Raw genomic sequence first — 15150 nt, 5'->3', positions numbered from 1 at the left:
CCTCCGATGTAACGAACAGAGAAAAACGTCTATCAATTCCTCGATGTTTTGGTAGAGGGCGCTGACTTCAAAGGATGCAAGTACTTCTAGTTGTGTAGAACGAAACCCAATGGAATGTGCAATTTTGCACCTCTGCCCTTTCATCGTCCAAGCCGTGCATCTTCGTCCATCTTCGCGGAAGCTTTCTAGAAACCGTAGTGGTATAACTTCCAGTAGTGACTTTGGTATCATGTTCAATTCACTGGCATAACCACTTGCAAGGATGCGTTGAAGGTCATTGGCTGGGAGCGAAGGTTTGAAACTATCGGAAATTTCTCCTTTGTAAGCAGCTGAAGTATCCTGGTTGCGCTCATCACAGCCAGTATTGCCTTTCGAGAGATGCAATTTTCCATTCGAACTATCGACGAGATTTCGGGGCTGTTGCCCTTTTTTAATCATCGGAGAGCTTTCGGAAATAGGCTCAATTGTAGGCAAAATTGTTCCTGGAAGCTCAAAATGGGTGCTGATCTCGTATTCTTTGATACTCCACAGAGAAGTGATTGTACGGCGGAATCGCTTGGTTTGATTTGATCGGAGTAAAACAGAAAGCAAACTGATGTCACCGCGGGAAGAGAGAGTACTTTCCTCGTCATTTTCAACGAAGCCATCGCCTGGAACATCTCTTCTCTGCCTCTTTATGGATAATCCAAAGCCCAGATTTGGACAGTCAACAACTAGTTTAGCCTTTACGTGGCTCCCATCAGACTTCATCCGTAAGCTGGGAGACGACACATGACGGATCTTGTCAGCTTTCCCGACAAGACAACCTTTTGTATCGATTTTGTCTGAGTTGGCGAATTTCGGCGTGATCTCCGCAAGCTCCGGCAGCAGATGAAGATTTCGGTTCGTGCGCGCTCTTTCAGATGTAAGACAATCCTGCGAGTGATTGATAATGCTCAAGGGTGGAGAGTTCATTCTGCCGGACTGGGGCCTGGTATGCGTGGTTTTGTGTTGTGAAGGTCCAAAGAAAGAGGCTAAAGAGGGCTTTGATGGGCTCCGTTTTGTGATATTGTAGCCAGCTGGTGTTGGTGTGAAAGAGGGTCGGAGATTCCATGTTCTCATAAGCGGGGCTGGCCCCTGTCAGGTTTTCGCTTTGCATTTTTAGCTCAAGAGCAGGCAGACAGGCATGTGCATGTGGAAAAATAGTCCGCATGCTAATGCTTTGAACGTGACCCAATCCCCCGCGCCCCCATTCTTTGAAGTGGGGTCACTGATTCTTACGTACAGCCGGCTCGCGCCGCCCCGAAGGTAGTTCATTTAGTCTCACCCATGAAGATGTACTTTGGCCAATCGATTAATCTTAGAAAAGCTCATCAATTTGACACCATCAATTCCAATTACATGTCATCAGATATTATGTCGCGCCAACACTTTCAATCGCTTCTCGCTCTAGCACGAATCTAGGTCGATTAGGAAATGCCAAGACGCTACTATCTTAGTGCGTGCCAAAAGGCCCACTCACTAGTCTTGTAGTTGTTAGAGCACCTGTTTTGATGGTGTTGTTCTATTATCCTGATACGCACTACTTATATATTAGGGTTAACCTGCCTCCCCCCGAGCCCTCCGACATGATACTAGTTTAAACCAGAAACCGATCTCGGTCTACTAGGCCCGACACCGATCAATCGGAGCCTAGTAGTGATACCGAGTCTATTATCTCAGTACCCGATTAGTCCGGAGATGGAGATAACGGTGATCTGTCAGACGACCCCGACCGTATCATGCGTCACAATACGTATCTCTCGATGCTAGAAAACTAGCACTTAACCCTATGACAATTTAGCCTATACTAAGCCCAAATTATTCATAGACAAGGGGAAAGGACCCCTTAACAATTTATTTAGTAAGAAATAATCGGCTCTAAGGAGCAACCTAATCTATTCTAAGACCTAAGAGGTTATTAAGACTCTTAAGAAGGCGCTTCTAACACCTTTATATGGCAATATAACCTAAATCCGGGATCTAACGGCTATCAGACCCGCAATTCCTCCACGAATATCGTTTAATTCGGCTAACTAACCCTCTTGGAGCTTTTAAACCGCCTCAATTCTTTCGAAAATAAGGCTAAATTGAAGGCCTAACCCTTGAGAGGTGCAAAATAACTAGTGTAGTGGGGAAATCACGAGATTTGTATGATTACTGCCTCAGGCAGTGATATCCTCGAGGAAAGGATATGGGCAATCTACGACTGTAGAGAATGATGGACACAGTAACAACAATGCCACTCATTTCCTGATTCAAGATTTATGATCATTATGCTCCTTGATATAGCACCTGATTATCCCTGATAGGCGTCACCTGTCTAGAGCTCACAGATCTGACTTGTTGTTGGGTTTTCTTGCCACCATTTGTCGACCCGTCTGTTTTGACCAGACTGCCATCGAGCATCTCCCATTTCACTAGGCATTTATATGCACGGCCCGTAACGTATGCCAAGTTGGGTGTGCACTAGCAATCAGTACCGACCAACATGCAGAGATGTATCTAAATACGAATGACCTTTCATTTCCTATTTGACTTACGGTTTAGATCAGACGCCACTCTATTTAGTGTCTCAAGCTCAGAAATCGTGTACATTATAGAACCAGTCGTCCCATTTCGTGTGCCAAGAATAAACTGCATCCCTTGGCAGTTGGGATCTGCGGTTCACTGTGTTCACTGTGTTCGGCTACATTTTCAGCCCCCAAATTGCGCCTCTCGCCAGCTCGCAAGTTGCGTTTTCCGCCAACAAGCTCGCGATGGCTCCACTGAGATATATCCTGTATAAAGACTTGTAATGACGTATCATACGGCAAGAGGGGACGCGAAAGCTCAAGGGACGAACCAGTTAAGCGGGTTGCTAGAGGCGTCCTGTTTCGAAAATCTGTAACAAACATTCGCCCGAGAAAGAACTTTGATGTTCCTCCACGCGGTCAGGCTCCTACATGATTAGGGATCCGAAAGAAATATGATTATTCATGAATATTTGCTGTTGAAATAGGTAGTTGTAATGTTCTTCTTGAGGTTACTATCAAAAGTGGGAATCCCATCTACTTATATGTCCATCGCTAGTCCCGCCATAAGCTTTGACCACCGCGATACTCAACACTCCCACTCGATGGCAACCCATGACCAATGGTGTCAGCGACCCTATGATCGCGATTGCGACGGGCTCCATTAAAATCTTCAAAAACTTCATTTGGGAGGAAAGGAAGGAAGGGATGCCCTACGCCTTAATCTTGATCAGTATAGATAGGTATCGCAATCACTCGATGCTAAGCCCTCTCCGACACTACTCAAATCTTTCCCGGGCAAGGGGTTTAGTGAACCTATCAGCAATTTGTTCTGAGGTGGGGATATACTTGAGCTTGACTGTTCTGTTGTCCTAGACCTCTCCCTGCTACTTATGTTAGATCTCTATATGTTTTATGCGGTCGTGGTATTCTGGGTTCGAGGAGAGTGTAATGACTCCTTGGTTATCTCCGTAGATGATCGTGGCGTTAGTTCCCTAGTTTAGATTTAATTCGTTAACGAGCCTTCTCAACTAGACTCCTTTGGTAGCTTACGCCTACCCTAGAAATTCGGCTTCGTAGGTTAAGAGGGCAACGACTACCTAGCGTTTTGATTGTCAACTAATTGATCCACTTCCAATATTAAAGAGATACCCGGCGTTTAATCGTCTCGTGTCAAGATATCCTCCCTAATCTATATCCGTGAAGCCTTTCAATCTCTAAGGTTGACCCTTATACGCGAGTCTGAGACTCTTTGTTCCTTTAAGGTACCGCAGGATTCGTTGAGCGGCTTTGATGTGCTAGGGCCTAGGATTTACTAGAGTTCGACTCGCCAAAGAGACTGCGTACGCGATGTCCCCCCTGATTCCAAGCATAATATATATTAGGGATCCAACTATACGTTAGTAGGAGGTCCTGTGACCTAGAAAGCATGTGTAGTCTGTATCGTTCCTCAGAAGTGGGGAGGTTTCTATCACTGTACCGATGGGAGCGCAGTTCGTAATTCCAAATTGATGAGCAATCCTGTCAATATATGCTTCATGACTTAGAGACAGAGCGGTTTCGCTGGATGGACATTCCAAGGTAGTAGCTACTTAGGCCTAGGTCTGTCATCTGAAAAAGGTTCTTGAGGCTCCGCTTGATGTTCTTGATCCCCGTGATACTTGAACTCACGATCAGGATGTCATCAACAAAAACCGCGATGTACATATTGCTCCGAACGAAGATACCAAGATCGACGGGGATTGGCTCGAAGCCAAGATTGCGTAGACTCGCATATAAACCTACTATCTGTTTAACTTTCCATTGTGGCATCATGAATGTTATTCAGAAAATTATCTAAATCCTTCTCTATCATACTCGTATTGAAAATGCTATGAACGCCAGCACGAGCCTCGGGTAGTGAACGAGGCATGAAGGTTGCTGAACCGTGATTCATGATCGACCCATTGTATTTGCTGCTCATTGAGGAGATGAGACTTAATTATGAGTCAGAAAAATGAGAGAGAAGGCTGTGAACTTGATTGCAGCATCCCCTAGTCAAACATCCTGGCAACCACGGCCTAGAAAGGCATAGGCTGAAATGCGATCGTGGCGAATCATGGACTAGTAGGTGAGTTGGCCCCCAAAAAAAAGCGTTCCCGTAAACAGTACTAAGGAGTAAGCGAAGCTTAGCTTCAAAAATCATGTAGCCCCTGAGATAGAACTTGCTTGACCTGTTGAAGTCTCCGCACGTTTCCCTAAGACCGAGTGTCAATTCTGCGATCACGTTTCCTACTCACGACCTATCATTGGCATGCAACTCATCCGTGAATTGGAGACAAGCAAAAAGGTTTTCCAACACCGATTATGGACCAGGAAAAAGACAATTTGAAAGTGAAATGGCTCTCAGAAATCCCGCGTTGTGCTGTATGTCGCCTCCTATCTCCATGAGGCTGGTTCAGTCCGGCCGACATTTAAGAATTTTCACTGACGTTGCGAATCAAACTTCAACGATTATAGTTTCAATGCTTGTATCCCCCAGCTTTGGAGGGCGGTTGCGTATATGAAGATTTCAATTGTATATGCGCCGCGATCGCCGATCTCGTAAGAGATGCAGAGATCGAGGCTTGCCTCAACTCATGCCCGGTAAACCCAGATCAATTCTGTTCGTAGCCTCATGTCTTCTCTCATGCATTACTCTATGGTGACTGACTTTGATCGATTTGAAGGGGCCCCATCTCGAATCCTTGACTTTTGCGATCTGGTCGGCGAAAAGATTCAGCTACCAGATTATATGAATCAATACGCCAGATTACATCGGCGAAATCTTGTAGACGGTGGTGCCAGTTACACCGATTATGGCACCTTTTTTCCCGATTATAGCACTGCCGACAGTGATTCCAATTATTATTCCGACTATACCACTACTGCCACTACCGCCCTTGGTCTGTCTTATACAACAATAACGCTAACATCGACTACTTCGAGAACACCGCCTGTGACTACTGCGACAGGCTCAGCTTCTTCTAGTCTTTCGGTATCCTCTGATCTTTCGACCTCCTCTGGTCTTCCAAATTCCTCTGGTCTTCCGAATTCCTCAGGTCTTTCGACTGGAGCAAAGGCTGCCATTGGAGTGGCAGTTCCAATTGCTGTGATACTATTTGGGCTGTTTCTTTTTTGGTTCTTGCGCAAGCAAAGGACTAACGGAAGCAATGCTACCTCTAGAGCCGGCCATAGCAGTGATGTTCCTGAACTGCGTGAACAAATCCAGCCAAAAGAACCAGTGCCAATGTCAAGATATCTCCTTGCGGAAGCTGATAGCAACCCTGTTCATGAGTCGGACAGCAATTCTGTATTCGCAACAAAACGCCTGGCTGCTGGGACTCAGGGTCCTGCTGTTTACGAATTGAGTGATGACTACGCCGGTAAAGATCATCCTATACCGACAAATTCATCTACGGACAGACAAATTATTTTGCCAGAAAAGCAGACTGACTCATGCGTTGGTCAAGGAACAGCTCGGGAGGCAGTCAAATTGGCAGCCTCAACACCTATCTCTGAACCGAATGATCGCTTAAATTTGAATGCTTCCATCGGTGCTCTAGTCGATAATGATGCACATGCATGGTCGCAGAAGCCCAAAGAAAACTATCAGAAAGATACTGCGCCGCCGCCGCCTACAGATTTGGAACACACTGATGCGCCTTTATCACAGCTTGAGGCAGAAATGGCACTTATTGCGGAAGAAAGAGAGCGCTTGCAGCAATTGATGTCTCTGGCAGAGAGAGAGGCGGATCTCAGACGACAAATTAAGGCACGCAAGTCTGAAATGTAGCGGGCAGAGCCATGGCTAGTTCCCCAAGTATATCTTTGATCAAGGGAAACATACCTTCACAGGGTCTTACGAGAGGGATAATTGATAACCGTGCTTTGTAGTGTCCTGTGATTAGCTTCCGTAAGATTTATGCTTTTTAATTGAAATTTGGATTATTGTCTTCATTAGTCACAACTGATGTGCGTTGAACTAGGTATGTTGAGAATTATGGCTGTAGCACTAAATTGGCATTATGACCCAATGAACAGTCTGGCATGATTAATCATCATTCGAGGATCGAATCAGTTGTATGTACCATGTTTGCTTCTCGCCTGCACTAATTGCTCACTGCATGATCTATCGAATTCTTGCAGATTTTCTGGAACCCCGAGGAGTTTCAACCGGAAATTCTTGCAGATGAAAAACTGCATCTCACGAGAACCACTGACACTGCATGGCTTGTATCCCCAGGCGGGCGGTGGGATACCAGATTATACTCCACCGAACTCGGCTTGGATATCTACAATACTATCACTCGGCTGTGAAAAGTCGAGCAGGCCTTCGTTTTGGGACACCTGACAATTTTACCCTCTGACTCTACTAGGATTTCAATGCACTGACATCGATAGTCAAATCGTAGGCCGACAAAGAACAAATGCGTGAGAACTCCCACCGAGTCCACTTTGCTACAGTCCCCAAGCCACATGCGAGGGTATAAGAAGGCACGGGCCTACGCTTGTGGTGGAGAATCGTCTGTTCAAATCTCCAATCTCTTCAGATTTATACCATCCACCAATCTTGCACAATTTTCCAACATACGAACATTCAGCATTCACAGTACCTCCACCTGCTTTCTTCTCTGGCTAACATTTAGCGTATCTTGAATCACCATATCGATGGTAAAAACCCTATAGACTTGGCATCTATTTCTTATCATTTGACAGTGTTGCATTTGAGCAATTCGTGCAGTTGAGCCATAATGTGGTGCGTCAGTATTCATCTTGTTGAGGGGAGTTGATTGTGTGTTGTGTTGCCAAAAATACAAGTAAGTTGAGATATTGGTATACATGTGTGCACGTGATCCCAGCTTCATTGTTATCTCAGCAACTGGGATATTCCAACACATGTCCCAAGTGACCTGCCGGCGACGTTAAGTAATTCATAATAATAATTCCCAAACGTACATTAAGCAATTCGTGCATTTAAGCAATCCGTGCATTGAGTATCTTTCAAACGAAGCCAGACATAGCAAGGCAGAAGGTAGAATAGGTTGCAAGAGTGAAAACCTAGTGTGATCTCTTGAAAATATAGCATGTATGCCTCAGGTATATCATGACGTAAACTAACGTAATTCACATACGAGTCGGCCACACCGCCTCAGATCGCGTTCCGACGCATACTCTTCATCTTCAACCAACCACTATACCACCAAAGCGTACTCAATCCTCTCAAAACTCTGTCGAGCAGGAGGGCAGAGTGCTACTAGCTATGAAGGTTATTAAAAATGGGTCTACCGATTCTATACGCAAGATTGCAGCACGTTACAACATCCCTCGCTCAATATTACAAGACTGTATGAACGGCTATCAATTTCGTACAGAGATACGCGCCAACAACTATAAATTGACACAGACTGAGGATGATTCGCTTATAGAGTGGATACTCTTTATGGATTTACGTAGAGCAGCACCAAGGCCATCTACTGTACGATAAATGGCTAATATCCTACTTGCGGAGCGTAGATCTACCTTCTTATCTACAGTTAATGTGAACTAGCCAACAAACTTAGTCAAATGCCGCAAAGAACTTCGTACACGATATTTAAGGCGCTATGATTATCAACGTGCTTAAAATAAGGATCTACAGTCTCTACGAGAGTGGTTTAACACTGTTCAACGTATGATTGATAAGAATGGTATCCAACTAGAGGATATCTACAACTTTTATGAAACTGGCTTTGCGATGGGCCTTATTGAAACCGCTTAAGTAGTAACACGTACTGAATAATACGGTCGTTGAGCAATTTTTACCGCCTAGAAATCGTGAATAGATAACTACGATTAAAATAATTGGGGCAAGTGGTTTTATACTTACCCTGTGCTTTATATTAAAAGACAAAGTCTATATAAAAAACTGGTTTAATAACCTTCTAAGTGACTAGCGATTTGAGGTCTCTCAAAATAGCTAGACTACAAATGAGATTGGCTTACGATGGCTTAAAAAAATATTTATTCTGGCTACAACCACGTATACAAAAAGGAAATTTCGTCTTCTTATTCTGAATGGCGATAATGGCCACCTTATATCTCAATTCGATTGGATTTTTACTAAAAACTTGATTATACTACTTTGTATACCAGCATACTCATTTTACCTTCTTTAGCTACTTGATATTGGGTATTTTACTGTTCTTAAACGCTTGTATAGACGCTTAGTTGAAAGTCAAGCACGTATAAGATATAACTACATCAATAAGCTAGATTTTCTAGCAGCATATCCTAAAACATATATAGAAACCTTCAAAACAGAGACTATTTAAAATAGCTTCGTAGCAGCAGGTCTAATACCAATCAACACAGATCGTATGCTCTCAAAGCTTAATATATCACTACATAAACCTACACCTCCACCAAACCAGCGAAGCAGCAGATCATGAATCAGGAAATCAGTGGCATTGTTGTCTATGTCTAGCATCTCTACAGTCTTAGATTGCCCATATCCCTTCCTCGAAGATATCACCGCCTGAGGCAGTAACCATGCAAATGACGTGATTTCCCCACTACAATAAATAGTTTTTAAAGATTCGATTAAAAAATCGTTAATAAGACTTGAAGGAAGCTTAATCGAACGAGGGAAAAAGAAAACGGGGGAGGAATCACTGCCATTTTAAATAGCACGATTCTTCGGGAAATCATTTTTAGCGCCCTTAAAGACTGGAAGTTTTAGCAGATAGGGGGAGATAGTAAAGAAGGGGGGGTGGAGTAGATCAGGGCGCGAACCAACCCGCCCCGAAGGTGCGTGGGTGCAAATGCGAGGTGTATGGTAGAACGGCTGGCAAATGTGCGGCCAAAACGGCCTCCGAGGCGGCCATTTCTGGTCGTCTATTTGCCGTCATCTAGTTTTTAAAGAGCACTCATTCCATGCTTAAATAGACTCTGTCAAACTAATACTTCGAAGGCAAGACATAACCCCCAATACTAACAAAAAAACGCATAGCTCTACCCAAAAACTCAGCAACATCCTCCCCAAACCACTGCGGAAACAGCTTCGTCCGAGGACGCTCAAGCTCTCGCAGAAACCTACCAGCGACCTAATCAATGCCAATAAATTAGCTAAAAAAAACAACCCCCATAAATAGGATCCAAGGATTCAACAGAACATAATCATACCATAACACAGTCCCCTGCCCTCTCTCGATCCAACGCCACAAGCGCAATAGCCTCAGCAACCCTCTCAGGGGTATTCTTCTCCAACCCAGCCTCGTCCCATCTCTGCGCAAAGCCAGCAGTGATATGAGTTGGCGTCAAGAATGGTGCAATGGCATTAACTCGAACTCCGTATTTCTGTGCTGTCGTTTGACAACCGCGCAGAAGACCAAGAACGCCATGCTTGGAGGCTATATAGGCTGTAACGCCCGTCCCGCCGAAATAGCTTGATGTGGATGCGACGAGGAGGATCGATTTTGTGGTATTTGTGGATGTAGTTGTGGTTGTAGATGTGGGCATTTTCATATAGTGCAGACCCAGCCGAAGTGCTGCATCATGTTCAAGATGGACCAGCTAGTAAGCCTTGCAATTGAAATCCAGTCGTAGACATCTTTTGTGGGGATTTGTCCGATTGAGAACGAGAAGGGAGAAACATACTATTCAACGTCCCCTTCAAATTGACATCAATGACTCTCCCGGCCTCGTGATCATCAAGTAACCTTCCATTTTCATCGACATCCTCTACATTGAGAACAGGTCTGGACTCCATGATACCGGCATTAGCAACGACAACATCAAGACCGCCGAAACGGGCGATGCTGTTCTCGAAACAGTCTGTCAACTCTGTCCAGTCGACGATATTGGCGGGGAAAAAGACTGCGCGGTCTGGGTGTGCTAGTTGGGTGTTGATTGCTTCTTCTGCTTCGGTGCGGAACTGGGATAGGTCTGCTAGGATGACGTTTGCTCCTTTTTCGTTGACGAGTTTCGCTGTTGCTAAGCCGATGCCGTGGGCTGCGCCGGTTATTAGGATTGTCTTGTTCTTCGCTTCTGCGAAGAGGGCGTGGTTGAGGTTGACTTGGGACATTTTGGTTTTGGTTCTTTCTTGGAGTGGTTGGTAAAAGTTGGCTTTGTCGTGCTGTGATTTGGCTCCGGTGAGAAGGCCGAGATGGGTGAAGGGCTGTTTTATACATCTATAAGGCGGAGCAGGAAGATGCGGGGTATTGATTGCGACGTTTGCCTCGCTTATGCGTGCAATTCATGTATATTCATGTTCTCGTACTTAAAGATAGATGTAAGTATGATACAAATGAAACAATACTGACGCTGTCAGTATGTTCCAGCAGGGTAAAAATATGTACTTCAGATCTGACTTCCAATCATCATCACAAAGAATACCTCAATCGGTCTTGTCTCGATCACTTGGTTTTGCCCCAGTCATATCGCTCAAGTCTACCCTCGACCCTGCCCGCGAAGGCATGCGTGACTGAGCCATCGACTCGCTCGTACTGACAGCGTGGAAAGAAAAGTCTAACTCGCCGACAAGCCCTTTGACGTGCCTATAGGACGAAGAAGTCAGTAAATCGGATAGACGTAAGCGAAGGACATTATGAAATCATACCGGAGGAGTCTATCAACATCACCGACGATACATCTGGTCGAAATTTGCAAAACTGCAAATGCAGCGAAGCCCGGCTCGGCAATGTGTCTAAGGCTCAAGATATCTTTATCAAGTGCTTCCAAGCGCTTTGTGAAACTATAAGGCCGGGGGGCCTTGAGATATGGCGGCAAAGGCTGTCGGTTCGTGATACTAGCAGACAGAAGACAAAGCAGGGATGTGACCTCGTGGGTGGTGACCTTGGCTGTACCGACCAAACGTCGGAAATCAAGCATCCAGGCCGTATCGGTAACATCATCGCCATCACTGAGATGCATCAACGTATCAGACGCGTAACCTAGTAAACTGAGGTAGTTTACAATGCTGGAAGAGAGAAGACTTGTCAGTAATGAAAATCGAAAGAGAGGGTATTTGTTACATACTTTTCAACACACAGAATGATGGAGTCATACTGCTTCTTAGGAAACTGACCACCGATGGGTACCTCCCACCGCAGGAACTCCGAGTACGTCCGAAGACCAGCGAGCATAAGCATCTGCTTTGAGAACACCTTGTGTCGGGCTTTTTCAAGTTTCCGACCTGCAGAACTCTTGAGAAGGAAATCGCCCTCGTCACCGCGCATGCGGCCGGAGATAGTTTCGTGGATAATCGAATAGTAATTGGCCAGCAGATAGAGTGAGGCACCCAAGCTCTGTCGGAGCACCGAATGCTCCGAGATCGGATAAGGGAAGAATGTCCAAAAGAACGCGACAGCAATACCACCCGACACCGTAGCGAGCCGATATGGTGCCAGCAGGTAAATGGGATAGTAGGGCTGTCCGTTAGAAGTCGCGACCGCCTCTCCCACTTTGCGAACTTGGAGTTCATAGCCGATGATCATTGTTGTCGTGACAATGCTGATGATGCCCACGACCCTGAAACGGAACATTTTGATGGGGATGTAGAATGCCATTGAAACAAAGATGAAAAGGAACACAATGACACCCGGTGTTTTTTGATCCGGGATATACCAGATCAAAAGACTTGCAACCATTGCAATCGTCGTGCCTAGAATCCGCAACACAAAACTGAAGATACTCTGCCCAGATGTTGGAGACATGCTGAGGTTCACCATGATCATGGCCCACACCAACCGCTGTTCAGTGAAAAATGTCTGGGTATCATGCAGGAAAGCAATAATAGCAATGGTCATGGTAGCACAGGCAACGCGAAAGCCATATGTTGACTCGAAAGAGCGAAGGAACCACGGGAGAACTCGGATTTTGTCTCCAAACTTCTGCCACACAGTACTAGGTGGTAAGTGTTCAGGGTCCTTGCGAAGCCGATACGCCTCGCCAAGTTGGAGGATGTTGTTTTGGGTATGAATGTCACCCATGTTGTCATCTTCGTGAGATTCTTCAGGGTTCAAAACGGATTTGGCCCATTTCCACAATCTCTTACTGCCAGGAATGATCAGCCGAGTCTTCGACAACTTCCCCTTGGCGTTAACATGATCAGCATAGCGAACAAAGTCCAGAACGGTTTGACCAGTCGAGTACAACAATTGTTCCATCTAAAAGTTTGTTAGCTTGAGCAGAAGACTTCCACCCAGGGGCAGTCTTACATAGAGAAAAAGATACAATTGTCGTCGACTACGCTCTTTCTGCGTCGCTGAGGTATCCAAAAAGTCGGATTCCAGAATTTCGGGACTGGTAGGGTGATCAAAGAAATCGGGTGGTAGTTTGATTCCCTTCTCCTCCGCCCAAGTTTGCAGAGCAAGACGCTTTGCACTTCGGAACTCTCCTAGTTTCTTCTCAAAATGCTCCGTGAACGCTTTCTCGCCGGGCGCGGTATCCTGAGCCGTTGCTTCCACGTCTTTAGCTTCTTCGGTGGAATTGTCACTCGAGGTCGCTGCCTTGGCCTTCTGCTTTGGTGGCTTCGTCAACAGGAACACATAGGAAGTATGCAGCAGTCCCTCGTCGATAGTCTGGATCATCGTGGCAAATGGATCATGGACAGCTCTCATGATATCATTCCACTCATGCACAACGCGCTCTCGCACAGCCTCCGGAACTGAGTCTAGATTGGCATCGATGGGCTGATTCCATCTGTTATAATCCGACAGACGCTGGAAGATATCGACGACAAAGCTTAATCCGACGACCGGAATCATGATCTGGCGAAGATGACGGAAGATCGCCTGAAGATCATCCGGCCCCAGTTTCCCCAATGCGACTTCACGCTTCGCAAAGGTGAGATCGCCATGAAGTTTTGCATGAAGATCTGTGATCTGACGAATTGCACCGCGAATGGCTTCCGCCTCCGGACTATAGACCTTTCCTTTCTTGGTGAACTTCTCGCGGGCATCATCAAAGGTCTCAGTGCGACCGAACATATCATCCCTCTCCAAACTCTCAAAGTACACAGCATGAGCATTCAGAGCGGAGCGAAGTCCCCCAATGTACCCAGCCATTTGCTTCAAAACAGCCTGACGCGACGTCATCGGAAGGACCAAGAGAGACGTAACGGTGGCGATAGCGAGACCGGTCAGAGAAGACTCCAACAGTCGTTTCACCATAGAAATTGCAGCCGTCATATTCTGCATTTGCGGAGCGTATACGGAGGAAATGTTGCAAAAGATACCGTATATAATGACCGGGAATTGTAGCTGCGGGTACTTGGCCCGGAAGGTATGAACCATCCAGATCTGGAAAAACAGCCAGACACCACTAACCGCCGACGCAGACGAGTTGTAGGTGCCAATCGACGATGTGGCTGTGTGCTGCCGGGCCTTGACACTTGAATACATCGTCAAGAGCGCAAAGCAGGCCGCTAGGCAGACAGCCAAGACATCAAAAATCATCATCTGGATGAACTTTGCGCGCGGCATAATCGCAAACCCCAGAATCGAGATAATGGCCATTAAATAGCCTAGCGTAGTGAATTGGTGGGCGACTGTCATGGCTTGGTAACTGTGACCGGGATTAGAAACACGGGCTGGAAGACTCTCGGGTACATCACTCACATAGACACGGCAATAGTTGGCGGAAGTCCGCCCCTAGTACCATCGTTAGCAATTTATTTTCCCAAATAAAATCTCTTCCAAGAACCGGGGGCAACAGGCTACACGAAGACATACTTCATCATTAGCAGGACAGTCGGTCGATCCAGTCCTGTCTTTGCCCAAATCTTCTTGCAAACCCCAGCAAAAGTCTGCCTCTCTTTGGGCGTATCATCCTGCACATCTGAGTCAAACGAAGCTGACTGGCGCGACGTCGTCCGCGACGCCATCTTTACACGAGGTTGGCGCCGTGCAGGTCTTGGCTCCGATCTTCAGGAGGCACGAACACGTGATCTGAGCACGGGGCCCGAAATGCGATCCAAGGCCAGGTGCGCTGCGGACAGTTGCGACGGTTGCGACAGTTGCAACAGTTGCGCTGGACTTGGGACTTGGGCTCGGACTCGGACTCGGACTCAGGAGCTGGGGGGAGTGACTTCCCGCTTAAGGTTTGTGGACTGCGGAATCATTACCGCTGTGGAAACGGAAACGGGAGTTCTGCAGTTGACGTAACCCTGTATAGATCGGACAAAGTTGGACATAAAGTATAGGTTCCTGCTGTGTAGCCCGAGAATATTATGCAGGCACGAAGTACGGTGGTAAGATTGTACTTTTGTTCATTTATCTTAGCTCCATACAATCTCGATCATGTTTCGACAAAGGTCCCGTACTATTGAATGTCGTGGTCAGGGAAGGTGGACGAGTGCAAAGAATCGACATTGACCTAATTTTTGCATTGTAGATATGTTTGCTCATTGTGATGGTGTCAAATATGCCCTATGCCCTCGATGCCTTCGATGAAACCCACAACCCTCTATGGGCTTTCCTTCCTCCTCTTTTATATCCCCCGTTCTCTTCAGTTACTCCGTACAGGTGTAGTACTCGATATCCCTCTCATCCTACATTTGGTCTTTGATACTCCGACCATTGCTATATCTAGGACCTCGGTCTGGATATCAGGAACGGAC

General features: G+C 46.1%; 3 protein-coding genes across 3 annotated transcripts; 1 reads left to right on the top strand and 2 right to left on the bottom strand.

Moving 5' to 3' along the window:
* Positions 1–5187: 5187 nt before the first annotated feature.
* N7511_006416 (uncharacterized protein) lies at positions 5188–6345 on the top strand (the record flags this gene model as incomplete). The annotated part of the gene is made up of 1 exon (XM_057128793.1): positions 5188–6345. The coding sequence occupies one exon, from the start codon at positions 5188–5190 to the stop codon at positions 6343–6345; it is 1158 nt and encodes a 385-aa protein (XP_056983349.1).
* Positions 6346–9487: 3142 nt separating this feature from the next.
* N7511_006415 (Short-chain dehydrogenase/reductase SDR) lies at positions 9488–10614 on the bottom strand (the record flags this gene model as incomplete). Its single annotated transcript, XM_057128792.1, has 3 exons — positions 9488–9634; positions 9714–9940; positions 10188–10614. The coding sequence occupies 3 exons, from the start codon at positions 10612–10614 to the stop codon at positions 9488–9490; spliced, it is 801 nt and encodes a 266-aa protein (XP_056983348.1).
* Positions 10615–10926: 312 nt separating this feature from the next.
* N7511_006414 (uncharacterized protein) lies at positions 10927–14415 on the bottom strand (the record flags this gene model as incomplete). The annotated part of the gene is made up of 6 exons (XM_057128791.1): positions 10927–11086; positions 11149–11508; positions 11568–12697; positions 12749–14096; positions 14150–14182; positions 14264–14415. 6 exons carry the CDS (start codon positions 14413–14415, stop codon positions 10927–10929), a joined length of 3183 nt encoding a protein of 1060 aa, XP_056983347.1.
* Between the last annotated feature and the right edge of the window lie 735 nt (positions 14416–15150).

Source organism: Penicillium nucicola, assembly GCF_028828085.1.
Source record: "Penicillium nucicola strain IBT 29836 chromosome Unknown utg000006l, whole genome shotgun sequence".
Taxonomy (NCBI): Eukaryota; Fungi; Ascomycota; class Eurotiomycetes; order Eurotiales; family Aspergillaceae; genus Penicillium; species Penicillium nucicola.
The sequence above is the reverse complement of the archived record's forward strand: the minus strand, read 5'-3'. Positions and strand labels throughout refer to the sequence as shown.